The sequence below is a fragment of the Xiphophorus couchianus genome, chromosome 21 (genome assembly GCF_001444195.1).
Source record: "Xiphophorus couchianus chromosome 21, X_couchianus-1.0, whole genome shotgun sequence".
Lineage (NCBI taxonomy): Eukaryota > Metazoa > Chordata > Actinopteri > Cyprinodontiformes > Poeciliidae > Xiphophorus > Xiphophorus couchianus.
The window spans coordinates 7,890,204-7,906,260 of NC_040248.1; the positions used below are offsets into that span (position 1 = coordinate 7,890,204).

The 16,057-nt window shown below is 37.6% G+C and overlaps 1 protein-coding gene across 2 annotated transcripts in view; it reads right to left on the bottom strand.

The window, feature by feature from the left end:
* pou6f2 (POU class 6 homeobox 2) overlaps positions 1–14,733 on the bottom strand; it is a 94,808-nt gene extending 80,075 nt beyond the window's left edge. Inside the window, exons 1-2 of one of the 2 annotated variants that reach the window (XM_028004499.1) lie at positions 14,620–14,733; positions 7,911–8,098 (exon numbers count right to left, since the gene is read on the bottom strand). In XM_028004499.1, the coding sequence (XP_027860300.1) occupies positions 7,911–8,082 (172 nt within the window). In that variant the 5' untranslated portion in view covers positions 8,083–8,098; positions 14,620–14,733. Of the gene's footprint in view, positions 1–7,910; positions 8,099–8,794; positions 9,084–14,619 lie in introns of those variants that run through there. The other variant, XM_028004497.1, reaches the window with a different exon arrangement.
* Between the last annotated feature and the right edge of the window lie 1,324 nt (positions 14,734–16,057).

Below are 16,057 nucleotides of genomic sequence, written 5' to 3' on the forward strand. Positions count from 1 at the left end.
CTCTTCCCTCCCTCCCCATTCTCAGTTGTTCCTTCTAACATTGAGATCCAACAATGAATCATTCTGGTACCAAATGATTAATAAAAACTTTGATTTATGAAAAGTATTGTAATAGCTGTGACTGTATGCTCATGTGTTGGGAATGGTGGAGGCTAAAACACACTAAGCTCTTCCACCAATCCCGTCACATTATTCCAGAGGAGCAAACTAATAATGGAAGGAGGAACGGCAGGAAATAGTGTTGCTTTGAAGCCTATAACTCTATTCAAGAGAAAAGAAGCATCACGGTGTTATTCCACATCCTGAGATATAAAGGAAAAAAACATAATAACTTCTCGATAGCCTGGATCTTCACTGCCCTACACTACCCCCCCCCCCCCCCCCCCCCCCACTTTCTCCTACCCACACCACCGCCTCATCCTCCAATACACCCACCTCTCCTGCCTCAATCTTTGGTTTCAAAGGAAGCGAATCAGCCAGAAGGACAGAAGGTTATGCATTAGTACTGGTCATTGCTCAAAGAGGGAACGTTATAAATAATAAAGGCTTGTGAAGGACACGAGGGCTGTGGGATGCATCTCCTGGTTCACGCCACACAAGTCAAAGACAAGACTGTAATTTCAATTCTGAAAATGTGACCCTTGCAGCTTCAATTACATCTCAACAACACCAACCGTGTCCAAGCCAGTCGACAGGATTCCTCTTTGTTAGCTCTACATGAAAGGCATGGTGATATTGCTTATGGTGCATGTGCTACACATACATTTACTTTATTTATTTTTTTGAAAATGATTCTTCAACTTAAAGAAAGTACATAGCTAAAGTAAATGCATAAGGAAATTCAATCTATTTTCTCCCCAGCTGTCTATAGAACCTGTAATGTTCTACTTTCTATTCAAGACATACGAAAAACGTAATCACACAAGCAATGGGTTGAACTATCTTGTCAATTGTTTTGAAGTTTTGTGTGTTTTCTCAAAGTCATTTCTGCATAAGCAAGCATCCGTGGAGCCAGATGACCTTTGCTGTTGTTTGTTATGAAAACAAGAAGTCCACTTTGTACTCATCCTCTCTCCCTGTCCTCCATACCACTCAGTGATTGTGTTGCTGTAGCCATGGGCACTGCGGGTACATTAGCAAATGTAATACACCTGCTTTATAGGCACGCATTAGGCTTGTTTTCAAGTGTGTGCAGGCAGCTGAAATCCCCATAATGAGATCCACCTCCTGGGGAGAGACTTGTTCCCCCCTCTCGCTCTACTTTATCCGCTCTTATTTACTCGGCGTGGCCCATTCAGCGCCGGGTTTGCGCCTCTTTATTACTTAACCTTACCACACAACATTACAAGGCTCTTTGCATTAGCAAGCAGCCTTTCCCACCATGCATCCTGCTCACTAAGCTGATTAAACAAAAATAATAAGAACCCATGCCTCAAGCAGCGCGCGTTTGTGTGTCTTTATGTCTGACGTGCAGATGAAAGATTTTTACACGAAAGATGGTCTTTTATGTAAGATATGTGCTGTGCATGGGCTAGTATGAGATTCTCATGGTATGATAACCTTGAATAAAAATTCTACCGTTTACGGTAGGCATTGAACTAATTATGAGCTATGCAGTGGGGCAGGTATTGGCATTGTTGCCGTGCAGCAAAAAGACTGCATATGAATCCTGGCCCGGGGTCTTTCTGCATGTCCCATACATGACTGGGTTTTCTCCAGGTAATACAGCTTCCTCACATACTCAAAATATGCATGACTGGTCTAGATAGCTAATCTATCTAGCTGGGTGGATTTGATTTTCAACTTGAGATGGTAAAGAACCGTCCTGATGTTTTAAAAATACTTTACCCGTCCTTTAATTTAGCATCAAATCATACACCATAAATCTGATGCCATCTTCAGATAAAATTCTCTTCTAGTGTTTGTATATATTGCATTCACCACAAGGGGTATCCATACCTTATGACATGAGAAAAAGCAATAAAATTTTGCATAATTTAACTTTGGCACCTGTACTTTTATAAATTTGCATAGAGCGACATCACCAATATCATAAAAGCCACTGGACGTATGCAAAAAGATAAAACACACACAATTTTAGTTTGAAACAGCTAGTTTTTAAAACTTCGGCGTGCTTTCATACCAGCTACCTAGTACACACAAAGCTACACACTTAACCTATTAAAAAGCAAGAAATGCTTCAAAATTAATTTCTCTTTCACACCAAAAGCAGACGTACATCTTCCCACTAAAGGTAGCACCATCATTTCACACACACACACACACACTGTTTTTCAATCCATCATTTAGTATTTGTCTGTACAAATATAAAATGTGTTTGTTCCAATTGAAACTGATTGTACCTCTATTTGCCACAATATAGAAATATTTCCAGAGATTTATTTCAACCTGCTGACCAACAGTGTGCAGCAACAAGCTGGGAAGGGACAGGCTGTGTTAATTTCTAAGCTTTAGCCACTCCGTAGCCACTTTATATAGCTTCTTATTTAAAGGAGCTTAGACCAAGTTTTATTTTTGCAAATTCAAAGCCATGCTAAAGAAGTAACTTGATGCGCCTTCATAGTTTTTCTAATTTTCATTTATTTTTGTTTTAAATGTTGTTGTTATTGGTTTTTACTTATACTCCATTGCTGAAATTCTGTTGTGGAGCAATTTGTGATTTTTACAATGTGAAACGTAAAGTTTTCTTACACTGGGAACCCAACCTGCATAGCATGTTCTTAGGCGGTTAATGTGTTAAACCTACTGTTTTCTTTTTTACAGAAAGGCAAATTTAGTACTAGAAGTATCACAAAAATATCATACTCACACTGTTTTGTTTATCAAAGGTCATGCACTTCAAAAACAAACAAGCAAAACAAATAAAAATAATTTTTACAAAAGTTTTCATCTTCCAAATAAGTGATGCTGACAGCACAAAATGAAAAACAATTGATTACATTTCTGAAGTCATTTTTAAAATGAGTCTGAAACAGGAACACACGCTACACATGTTTTAAGGATTCAGTTGTGTGTCAAATAATCCAACTGAAACACATTTTACCGCTCAAGTGCACAATCTGTACATAAAGTCTAATCACGCTAAAAAAGTGAAATAAATAAGACAAAACTGCATTAGGGTAGTTGTACCTTCCATGGTGGACAGATTTTTTTTTTTTTTAGCTGAATGACCTCCAATACCATAAATCAATGAAGATTCATTTTGGGAAGGGGGATGGTGGGTGGTGGGGGGTCTCTAGGTGACCTTTGTGAAAATGTACCATCATTTTTGGCAGAATCCGTGTAAGTGCAGACCATTTCATGCAGACAGTAAGTGTATGAAATGAGTGCTCCTGTCTTTCCAGCCTGGCTCTCTTTGACAGCATGATGATAGAAGCGTCACATCCTTGGGAGAGTAAATGCAAACTGACAAGAGATGAGTCTGTGGTTGCTGAATATAATACAGAATTGTGCTCTGAGTGTCTTATTATCTTGTCTGTTGATGTTTGATGGGGGGAGATTTGGTTGAGAAGAGAAGACAGAAACTGTAGGCATCCAACACCATCTTGTCCTTTCACAAAAAAAAAAAAAAAAAAATTGCTTGCCCCACTAACCACAGCTTTCCCACCTAATGTCCACTTCTACTTGGAATAAATACAAGGCAGCAGGATGTTTGTTGTGCCTCGTAGCCCCTGTTACCTGAAGTGGAAGACTATTTGCACAGGCAAGCTTTTAGGAGGAGAATGACCCTTTCACCACGGCAGTGAGCATGTGAAGGCTGTGGAAGGTTGACAATATACTGGAGACAAACGTGAGTGCTGCGATTGTTTACTACCAGCTGACTTCTGCTTTTCATACTGCCACAAACCCTTACTGTATGAACAGTGTTAAGACACTAATGTGAAAGGTGTACATTAACTCTGTGAGACACAAATGTTACGGTTGGTTCGAAGAGGAAAATACATGCAGGGTCATTTTCATCAGACTTTGGGTAAAACTTCATAAAAAGCCTGAAAACTTTAGCGTTCACACACAGATTTAATGATAATGTCAAGGAAACATAGTGAACCTTCTTCTGAGAAATCTCTCTGTATACAGCAAAACCTTAACTTATTCATATCCCTGGCAGATTTTAATTATAAATGTTTCCATACACTTGAAGCTTATTTCTGGTAGTAAATGGGATAGGCATCTCTTAAAACATAATAAAATAATTAAAAAACCCAAATCGATCTTGTTTTTTATTTACATGATAAAGTTGCTGAAATAAATTAGCTTTTCGGTAATATTCTAATTTATTGAATTGGTCTGTATAAACTTGAAAATATTAGCTTGCTAACTATCTGGTTGGTTTAGAAAATTCTATTTATTTTTAACAAATTAAAAACCGTTTTGGTAAATGAAATCTTCAGCAATAAGACCTGGTTTAGGCATTAACAGGAATAAAGAATGCTAATAAAGTGATATTCTGCTAAATTTGCATCTCATATGAAGTTTTTAAACCTGCAACCCATAATAGGAAGCAGTTGCATAATCACCAATTAGGTGAATGCAACATAATTGCCAGTTGAAAACCCACTAATATAAAGTAGTTTGGTGAAAACGTTTTCACTTTCTACATAGATTTTTGAGCTTGGATATAGACATTATTTTCTGTTCATTCCAAAGTTACCTAAACTCAGGAAGCATAGCACTTGATTTTTTTTATTTTTAGCCAGTGGTTTTGTCTAGGTTGTTTCTGGTTGGAAGAAAAGCAGAAGGGGATTTGCACATGGGCTCATTTACGCCCCCTTCAGAGAGGTAACCGTACTGCCTACCTCACCTCCTGCTTTCTCACTGCTGTTTTACAGCAATAAATACGATTTAAAATAAAGAAATAAAAAATAAACTTAACTTTTAAGTTTAATTATGTTAGATGCAAATAAATGACTTCTAGCACAGATGGAAATTACATAAAACTATTCTAAATAAATATTTACTTTTTTAATTTAAGGATTAAAGTTGAGGTATTGTGTGGTAGATGTCACCACCATTAAAATCTGATATAAATTTGAACAAAATTAAGGAGCATTTTTTAAACTATCTGTGAACTTTGTTCTGAAGGTCCACAACACAGTGAGCTGGTTAAAGTGTCTGTCAATCCTGAAACTGGATCACTCTATCAAAGTGCAAAATATATTTATGTGAACAATGTGGAGAGTCAGAAGATAGCGTCATCTCTTAATTCTTCACCCTACCCCAGAAAACTGCAAGAATGTAAATATTGTGGCTTCTTCTCAGCTCGAAACCACATGAAGAGAACCATGAAACAGAGTAAAGTCTGGTTTAAATTTGCAGAATAATTTCTTCCATATTCGTGCCATTCATGGTTATTAAATAAGCAGTGCTGTGAAAACGTATAAGCATCATTTCAAACATAGATGTTGACATATAGAACTCAACCAGAACCAATAATATTATCCAAAATATTCCATACTTTCTAAAATGTCTTCATAGATTTGAAGTTTAAAAAACATCTGAAGAATCATTCTGTTTTTAAACAAGTTTTTCTTTTAACATTTGTTTTGGAAACGCTTCATAGCATCTAATGCAACCCATTAAATAAAATAATGCTTCAAAAATGTTCACACAGACAAACCAAACTAATTTTAAAAAATCTTTTCACATGAGGGAAAACGAATTCTCTTGAAAAAGTATCACATCCAGCATCTTCTTGTCTTAAAGCTATTAAACACAGAGTTTCTCTTTTTCAATGCCCCCTCTTTTCCTCCCGCGCGGCCCCCCAGCACAGGACACAATTTGCCCGTTAATTCTTCACAAGTCATCAGGATAGCAGCTCCCAAACCATAGCAGCTGCTGGTGCAGCCCAAGGCTCTGCCACTGGGCAGGGACAAGTGTACCACACAGCTCACAGCGCACAGAAACGGGAGTGGTTCAAATTAACAACATGCAGACTGAGTAGCGTCCATCTCCTGTTCAAATAAAAGTTTTTAATTCCTTTTATCCCAACACCTTCAGGTGTTTCTGTATAAAATTTTACAAGTAGTTATGCGAAAATAAATACAAGTAGGGTAAATACTACCCTACTAGTATATATTGTAGTTTTTTGCATCTAACTTTTTTAGATGCAAAAAAGTTGAGCATCTTTCAATGTATATGAAAGGAGAACCCAAAACAAGCTAAGTGAGAAACACTAGAGGAGTCAGATAAAAACTGATTGAACAGGCAGAAAGGAAAAACTTGATGCTTATTAAACCAAATTGCAACCCGTTCGAGACAAATCCTGCAGCGTGCAGTCCTTGTTTAGAGGACTAGCCTGAGGTTATTCCTGAAATTTAACAGAGCTTAATTCTGAGTTGCAAGTCAGAGGAATATTTGGCTCTACTGCCTCCAAATTCTTTGTTTAATTTTCTGTCTCAAATGTTTGGCAACCTCAATCCAAAGAATCTCTGGCATACTTTCTGCCACTTCACAGGCAACATAAACACACAGACGCACTCACACCCACAAAGAGTCAGCAAGTGAGTCCTTTAAACAACTTTCATTAAATCCTGACAAACAAGTAAAACACACAGTTTACTGCAGTGTAAATTCAATATAACCACCACAAAAATAATTGGATGCCAAACTCTCGAATGACACATTATACACTTTCACACAGCACGGCAGCAGGGATGTACACAACTTCTGATAGAGAAATAAAACAAGCCATGTTTGCATAAAATTATACACTAAAGTTGTCATTATCCACATAGCAAATGTAGTAACATATAAAGCTACAAATAATAACAATAAAACATATTAAAAGATAAGAAAAGGAGCTCTGTAAGTGCTTCGGATTATCTGTGGTTAAAAAGCTTTGTACACAAAAATCTCACATCAGTAAAAGAAAATGTCACAAGAACGGTTAGAATCTTTTAATTATAGAGGGGAAACTCATTCAGTTGTCAGTAAAGTTATAAATTCAAAAGTAATTTATTTGTTCTTTGCAGCACATTAATTATATACTCAGGAAGCAACGTCATATCTGTATTAATTTTCAGTCGTCTTGTTATATTTCTAATAAAAATAACCATAAAATATAAGCCTATGGGTTCAAATTTTCTTTAATTAAAAATTCTAATGAGAAAATCTTCAAGATTATTAATTCATTCATTTGGTTTATTGACTCATAACAAGGTCCAGTGATTGAATCACTCCAGACAACTGATAATAAAAAAAGAGTCATATATCTAAACATATTGTCTATTAATTAATTTGTTTAGGAGATATTCAAAGTAGCCATTTAGAAATTTAGCATTTATTAATGAAATTTTTAATCTGGAAGAACAACAATTATATATTAGAATAACAACTAAAATCTCAGTTACATTATGAAGGTAATACATCTATATAGACAGATATTAATGTCACTCAGCACTACATTATAGGCTATTTGATATAAATTTCAATTACAATGATCACTCTTTCTGTATTTTTGGGGGAGGGGGTAACTACCTAATGAAGCACAACTTTACTTTATCTGTAAAATTAGTAGTTTCAACTTTTTAAAAGATTTTATGCAGATTTGGTGCTACTAAAAATAAACCATGGGAGGAATTATAGAAAACTAAAACAAAACACTGACAACATTCACAAAAACTATATTCAATTTATTTGATTTTGGGTATAGCCAATTCAACAAAAACTTCCTCATTCAGCTTGAAAAATTAAGCAAAAGAAAAAAAGAGTTTCTACACTTCTACAATAAACCACTAAGAAAGTTCAACTTGCTTATTCATGCACTTAGTTTTCTGCCTGACTCTGCACCTGTCCCATCTCCTGCAGCTCTGTGTTTCCACTCCGAGCGGACCTCAGTCAGAGTCGAGCCGGCCGATTGGTGGACCCGGAGGTGTGCGGAGTAGACTTACCGTACAGCTTGCTGGGAGTGCCCTCTCTGTCCGTGGCCTCAGAGGGCAGAAGCAGGGGCTCGTCGTTCAAATCGCTGTCTGGGGTGGCCGCTTTGTCGTCCGCCCGGAGTTCTGCCACGCTCATGTCGCTGCGCAGGGAGAGCAGCGGCTTGCTCAGCTGCCCTGTAATCATCGGATCCTGATGGGAGCTGGGAGCGCAGGTGGGAAACACGGAGGAGAGGGGGGAAAAAGGAGAGAAAAAGCCCCTGGTTAGATTGCTTCAGCGTCTCACCCTCAGCGACTCTTTCTCTATGTCTCTACTCTCTCTCTCTATACCCCAGCTTCACCTTCCTATTGCTCACTCATCACTCTCCCTCTCTCTCCTGCTCCCTCCCCTCCTCGGCTCCCTCTTTTATCCGAGACTGGTGCTTCCCCGCTGATCCTGCTGCCTGGTGAAGGGCTGTTACGGATCGCGTGGCTTTGCCATCGTGCCCCGCAGACCTAAAACGCCCATACATCCATCTCTGAGGGCTCACCGCTACCTGACATGCGCTTCGTCTTTGCCATAAGCAGAGATGGCAGCTATTTACAGTGAGGTGACAAATAAATGAATCTGGAAGTGTGTGAGCTAAAATTTATATCAATTACGTCAATTTTCACGTGTTTAGGGGACATAAAGTTAAACTAAAGGTGACATCTTGCTCTGATGCATAAGCCAATATATGCTTTAAGCAAGACATGAAGCCAATTATGTTCATTTTTGAACAAAAAGCATCAATCGGTCAAGTGGAAAACAATGTGAATCATTAATAACTAAAAAATAATAATCAGGGCACTTTTAAAATATTAGAAACTTAATTTTGGAATCACTTCAAGAAAACTTTCCAAAAAAGAACTTTTCCTACCTCGCCAAGCTCCAGAAGAAAACGTCAAAAAACGAGGTTTCAGCAAGCTCAAAGCAAAGCCACCAACAACCCAGCGGTCAGAATGTCCTTCCCACCCAACCGGGAGCCGCTTCTTCAACCTTTCTGTGTCTGAATTGCGACCACGCGTTCAAGCCGGAGGTAACTTCCAAAGAAAACCCCTGAAGATGTCACCTCCTCCCTTTTCCTTCTCCCTCCCTCTGTCTCTTCCCCCTTGTGTCTTCTGACTAGAAAGCTCCTCAGACAGCATTCACCCCACCTCAGGCTCAGAGGCGCAGCACAACCACGGCCCTCTTTCTTATTTATGAATCAGCTCCAACCTAAATATGTCTAAGCACAGGACAGGTGACCAGCACATGTATATATATATAAGCGCAGAAAAAGGAGGAGGGTGAGGGTCTTATTTCCTCCCCCTCACCCTTTGCGCGCATCAACAATCCCCTGCGTCAATCAGGGTAGTCGATGACTTGCTGCCCAGAGGGGCCTTTTTAATGTGCCCATCACGGCAATCTGCCCTTTCTGATATGACACATGATAATCTATGAAAATGTTAATCAATAGAAGTAGTTTAAGCTGTCATTAAAATCCGTGAGCCGACTGGTCAATACTCATATCCCTGGTAACAATGTCACTACTCATCAGGGCTTCATTTGTGGAGCACTTAAATGTGGGACGCTGCACATCGATGAGCCTCTCCGCCCGCCGCCGTAAACACATTTTCCCCTCTGTCTGAGCCTGGCCGCGCTCTGCATGCGTTCGGACCCACCTCCCCGCCTCCCACCGCCCACCGCCTCTCCTTTGAGTTGCTTGATAGGTCCACTGGAGGGCAAAATTAATACCTAATTGAATCTTGCAGTCATCAAAATAATCAATAGTTTTTTATTATTTATTCTTCACAGTCTGTTGACTGTTTGAAAGCTCCGAGGGACAGCAGAGAGCACAGGCAGGCCCTGAAATTTCTACCGTTTCACAATGTAATTTTCACTGGGGCATGAGAGTTTGCAAGACCTATAAAAAATGAGAGCAGTGCTTTTTTGTCAGGAGGTGGAGGGGAAAGAATAAAGGAAAAATGGGAATCTTTGCCCCAGCAGCTACAATGAAAAATAGAATAAACAAGCTACTGACACTTCAGAGAAGGGCATGGTCCTTTCTGTCCATCCCTCCATCTTTTTCCCTTTCCCCTTTTCTCCTTATTTCATCATATCAGGAGTGTGGCGGTACCTCTCTAATGCTGGCATTTCTCTTCCTGACAGACTCCAAACAAGTGCTGGGAATGAGATCACAGCTCTAATCTTCCACTGGCCTCTAAGGCTGCAGGATAACAGGGCAGCACATCTCTCACCATCTTACACAGCACATAATTACATCCAAAAGATGAGCTTCGCCTATTTGCAAGCATGCCATCGAACTGGATGTGTGTTTTAGAAATTTAGGTGATGGGTTAACATTATTACCTTTGTAAAAAATACATAAAAAATAAATGTAAAAATTTTATTATAAAGGATTCCATCACTGGTTTCAATTAGTGATTGCGTAATATATTTAGGTATCAATTTATAAAGTCATAGAGCCTCATAAAAGTTTTAATACCCCTTAAACATTTTTCATATTTTGTCAGCTAAAGTGACAGACCAACAAAAAGTATTGCAAAACTGTGAAGTGGAGGGAAAATTATCTAAGGTTTTGCAGTTTTTCTATTGATAAATATCTGAAAAATCTGAAATTTGTCTGCGACATTTCCACAGCATGATTCAGCCACTACCATATGTTACCGTGGGGACGGTGACATATGATAGAGGCCCACATTGCCCTTTTTCCACTAGTACCTTGTCTCTTACTGGGTAATAATTGTTTTACACTAGTAAAGTGTTATGTTTGTGTTGCGTCGCATTACTTTTTAGAGTCCAGAGCTGCCCTGCTATGGCGACTCCACCCAGTATTCAGTAATAAAGGAAAACGACCTGAACCACATACACTGGAAAAACTTTTTTCTTTAAACCACCTTAAAAAGATTACTCAAATTTGTTACAGCTAATTTTATTAGTTTTGCTCAAGCTATAATTCTGAAATCAGAATAGCTTGAGCAAAACTAATAAAATTAGCTGTGACAAATTAGAGTAATTTTTTAAAAGTTGGTTCAGAGTTGAGTAGAACTCAGTAAGTAGATGGTTACATTAATTGATAATTCTCTCTGAAACAGCCGGTAGAAAAAAACATTAAGGTTAAACATAGGCTTTTCTTCCAAATGAAGTCCTGTCTCTCTTTTCAGGTGAAGAAATTAGCAACTTTTATTGACTGCTTGATTATAGAGATGCAATATATATAAAACCTCCACACAGTGTTTAATTACAGAAAGCTTTGAGATTCATCACAAACCTTAGTTTAACTCATCATTGGATGGTCTGCTTCGTCAGTGCACATATCCTCATTTGTAAAGCTATTCTTGGTGTTTTCCCTTAGTTTCTAACATCCTGCGTGTTTGATGAAATACAGGTGCTTATTAGTTTTGTTTGCAAAAGCTGTTCCTATTGCAAGTAGTGCTAACGGTTCATACAATATGGAGAAAAACTTCTTGCAGATTCTCTGCTTCTGCTCCAAAATTAGCAAGATTTGAAGGAACAAATTTTATTGACTGAGTTTAAAACAGTTACTAAACACTTTAAATAGTAAAACATATAAATGCAACTGTTTTATCTAAATTGGTCTTTCTATCGAACATGTCATTGGACTTGTTTTAGTTTTCCTTATAGTTTAGTGGCCTCTGATGTTTTTTATAGTGTGTTACTTTTTTAAAGTATGTTCTGTCCTGAGCTGATTTTATTGTGCCCAGAACACATTGTAAGCAAAATTTAAAATCTCAATGGATATTTCCTGGTTAAATAAAATAATAAAAAACTGTCTTTGTAGGTTTGCAGTTGCGCTTTCTTTGATTTCACAATGGATTGGTCATTGCTCAATGCCTGGTATGGTGCCCTGCTTTAAACTTCTCCAGAGTTTTATTCTTCTAAGTCTCATGACTCAAATTTCTCTACAAACCTCTGAGCCCCTCACTGCATAGCTTGATTTATACTGAGATCATATTACACACAAGCAGACTCTGTTAATTAGGTGTCATTTGAAGGTAATTGGTTGTACATGATTTAATTAAGGGGTATAGACTACATTCAAATGCACACCACTCTTTTCTCGTTTTTATTTGAGAATAAACTGAAAACCACTTCAAATTTTTCTTCCACATCACAATTATGCACTATGCTTTGCTGACTTACCACACACAAAAAAACAATGTTTAAGTTTGTTGCGGCAGTGTGATAAAATGTAAAACAGTTAATTGAGTATGAGTGTTACTTTGTATCAATTAAGCAATAATGGGGGACAAGGTCTGTCTCATTTCCTCTCTGTTGGATCAGGGTGGCCACAACGCCAGAACAGGTTGCAGGAACAAGAAAAAACACTCAACTCCCCCTTCTTCGTACCCTCACAGGCAGCAGAATAAGTAGTTAGTGGGGTCCTGAGAGTCATCAGATATCTCTGCTAAGTGCTGGTGGTCTTATCAACTTCCCCGAGCTGAAAGGAACTAAATGGGGAATTTTCGTGTAAAACCAAACATGTAAAGAAAATACTTTAATAGCTGTTCTAGACATAATCTGTTGTATTTAAAACTGCACAACTCCATTAATAAAAGAAAGCTATTTTCTTTGCTTGATTTTTTTCAAAGATGTTTTTTTAATCTTGCTGTATGAGATCATAATATCTGCAAAATTAAAATCAACATGAAGATTTTGCAGTAAGAAGTTAAAGTTATGAAGCTGAATTTGAGCAAAGTCTTTTGTTTTATTTATCATTTGATGGTTGAGCTGCTCTTAAACTTGGAAATAATGAAAGTTTCTCCAATTCAGATTAACCTTCTAGCCTCCTTTTTCAACAAAATAAATTTTATTTTACTTATGAGACTAAAATAATATAACACTCTGCAATTGAAAAGATAATCCACTGCTTCTTGATTCCTTATCTGATGAGAACCAGCCTAAAGCTGTAATTGACTCACAACTTAAAAAGGACTTAGAAATAGATGCACTCTTAATTTTCTGACTGTCATATTAGACATATTGTAACCTATTACAACTTTTTGAGTGGTTGCATTTTTAATTTTTCATGAGCTACTTGCTCCTCTAGATCTTAGTGTACATCAAGAGATCAGTAACTGCCAGGGCAAATTAATTACAGCTAAAACACAAATAATTAATATTTATGTTTTTTTTTATCTTCTTTGCTGGAATGTGCTAATATGTACACTTTAGTAACTCTACCATGCAAAGTGGCATCCACTGACATAACAATAAGCTTTAACAAATGCTTTAATTGCTGGAGTGAAAGTATTTGAAGTATTTTCATTATTTTTTAATCCACTTTTATGTGCAAGTAATTTAAAGCTCCAAAAAATTTAACGTGGATGTCAAAAAGAGAAAACATATTGATGTTTTTTTTCTTCTGAAGTCTCATCCTACATGTAGTAACTCACCTGAAAATGTCAAAACAAGATAATGATGACAAATAAAAAACACTGAAATGCATCCAAATAACTTAATTCTGGCTTTTTTATGATATCAAAAACAAATAACAACCAAAAATATGACAGCCCAATTATTTTATATCTATGTGAATTCTGGTTCTGCTGCTCTGGGTTAGATGCTGATGTTTAATGGGATTTGGTAGATGATAGTTTGTCTCCCCCTTAGGGTTATTAACCAAACTGTTTCTCTGTCTCTTGCTAAATTTGAATTGATCCTTGCATAGAGATTTACTAATGTCACTAAACCTCTTCATGCATGTGAATGTACACGACTATCAATTTCAGAAATTTAAACATAAAGATGCATCTTTTTAAAATATTGTTAAAATTAGTTGCTTCAATTTCTCTTCATCCATTCTTAAATTAAAAGTTAAAGGTTGAAAATCCTTTTACTTTTTATAAAAATACTTTTTATTTTATTTTTTTAAGCTTGTTAATATGATCAACAGCTATGCCTCTCTCCCCCACTAAAGCTAAAACGCTCCCCAGTGGATAGTCGGTGGGGCCAGTGAAGGCTGAGGGCTATCAAAGCAGTGTATTAAAAGGAGCTCTTTGAAGCTTGTAAACCGCCGTGCCCAGCAGGTCCACAACAGATAGGCGCCTCTGATTGGTCAGGTGTGCGTGTGTGTTTTTGTGCTAGATCGATCCGTGGAGCTGACATTCTGGAGCATCAAAGCTTTCAGTCCACTAATATGACTCCTCCTATGTGGGCAAGGGTTGTTTTTTATTATTTTCCTTTTTTGTTTATGAGCTGCTTATGCCTTAGAGGGGCTAGTCTGTGATCATTATGAGTGAACGGTGTGCTTTCATGGTTTGGAGAAGGAATGAATACATATGAAATCAGGTGATACTTACTCACCAAATACTGCAAATAGTGATTAACGGGAAGAAAGTCAGAGAATCACAGAAGAAAACCATTAACCGCTGGCAGCAGAGGGGCGACACCGCAGAGATTCAAGCATAGCTGCTCCTCAAAGTCAGTTCCCCCCCTCTCATTGCCTCTGGAGACCTGTGCCACATACACACTCATGAAAGGTGTGAAAATGTGATTTCCCAAAAAGGATCGGTAATTCTTCGTAAGGGTGGAAGCAGCAATCAATAAATCATTGCTAAGCAGATTGTACAGAAAAAAAATATATTCCCCCTCGGTATCAGTACATTAGGATTCTCTTGAGGATGGATGAGGCAAGACGGAGGTGTGAGACAATCTCAATAAAGAAGAGGCAAATCATACCTTTGGCATTCATCTGGACTACGGCTGTCAGCGGCGTGACAAAGGAGCCGCGCAAGTCGACCAATATCTGAAGGGTTCTTTCAACATCTTCCTCAGGAATGTCTGCAAATATGCATAAAGTAGCGTCAAGGAATATTACAACTTACATTAAAAAGTCTCTGAAATTGTTTGGACATTTAGACTCAATTAAGTTAATTTGACTTTGTTTCTTTGTGAAAATGTATGACAAAGTCAGGAAAGTGTTTGGGTTTTGAAGAAAGAAAATTAATTAGCAAAACCCTTATATAGATCAGAAGTTGCTTTAGTAGTTTCTTGGAATTTCTACATCAAGATATTTTACTCTAAGGTATTCAGAGAGTAATATTAAAATAAATTCAAAACATACCGTACAAAAAATACATGCGTAAGTATCAAAAATGTCTCTGTAATAATAGATATTACAAGTTAGATTTTCTTATAATGAATAAGTGGTTTTGGACCACAGGTAGTACCACAGCATGTTGCCACCACCACCAAGCTTGACAGTATTTTTAGGTTTCACACTTTTAAAGATAAGTTCCTGGTCTACTTTCTTACTTCCATAGCATATGTGAAATTTGCCTTTTAAACTGTATGACATGAGTAAATGTTGGGATTTCTTTCCTCTTGTTTTTCACAGTGATTTGGGCTAAGGATGTAAGTTATCAATTAATGAGTTAGTCTAAACAAGTTTATTGACGCTGCGCCGCTGGCTCATTAAGGTGACAGCTTAAGTAGGTTGTTGAGTGTTTATATTTCAAAATAGAACCGGAAAAGTGCATTTTTTGCGTCCCATACTTGCCCATAACGGAATCCACCGACCTTTTCGCTTTTCTTTTTCTGGGCTGGTCCGCCATATTTGATTTTTGTATCAACTGGGTGGCTCTGCTTAAGCAACACCAGTAGCGCCGTCTTCTGGATGGCGGCCACACTACACACTTTCAGGATCCGATTATACTCTGAAAGAAGCTCTAAGGCTAAGTGGACATTATCAGTTAAACCCTAACCCTCGTACAAAATTGGTTACTGACTAAATTTACATGTAACTTTGAGATTGATGTGCACACTTCTTACCCCAACATGTTAATATCTGTAACATGGAAGCCATCTCTTTCCTGAACAGCATGATGTGTGGTTATATTGCTAATGAATGTCACATTAAGCCTCCAAGGACAACCAAGACATGTGGAAAAGTTTTACATTTTTTCTTCAACATTGCCTCTATTCAGGCATGTAGCAAATAGAAATAATTGAATCCCAGCTGGGAAAGAACGCTTAATCTGATTTACCTAAACCAGTTAAGTGTGCTAAAACTGAAAACAATTAAAGGGAGCGGCAACAAACAAAAAAGGCAAAAACTATGAGAATAAAATTATCAAGCTTTTTTGTCTTAGAGAAATGAGAAATCATCTCACTAGTT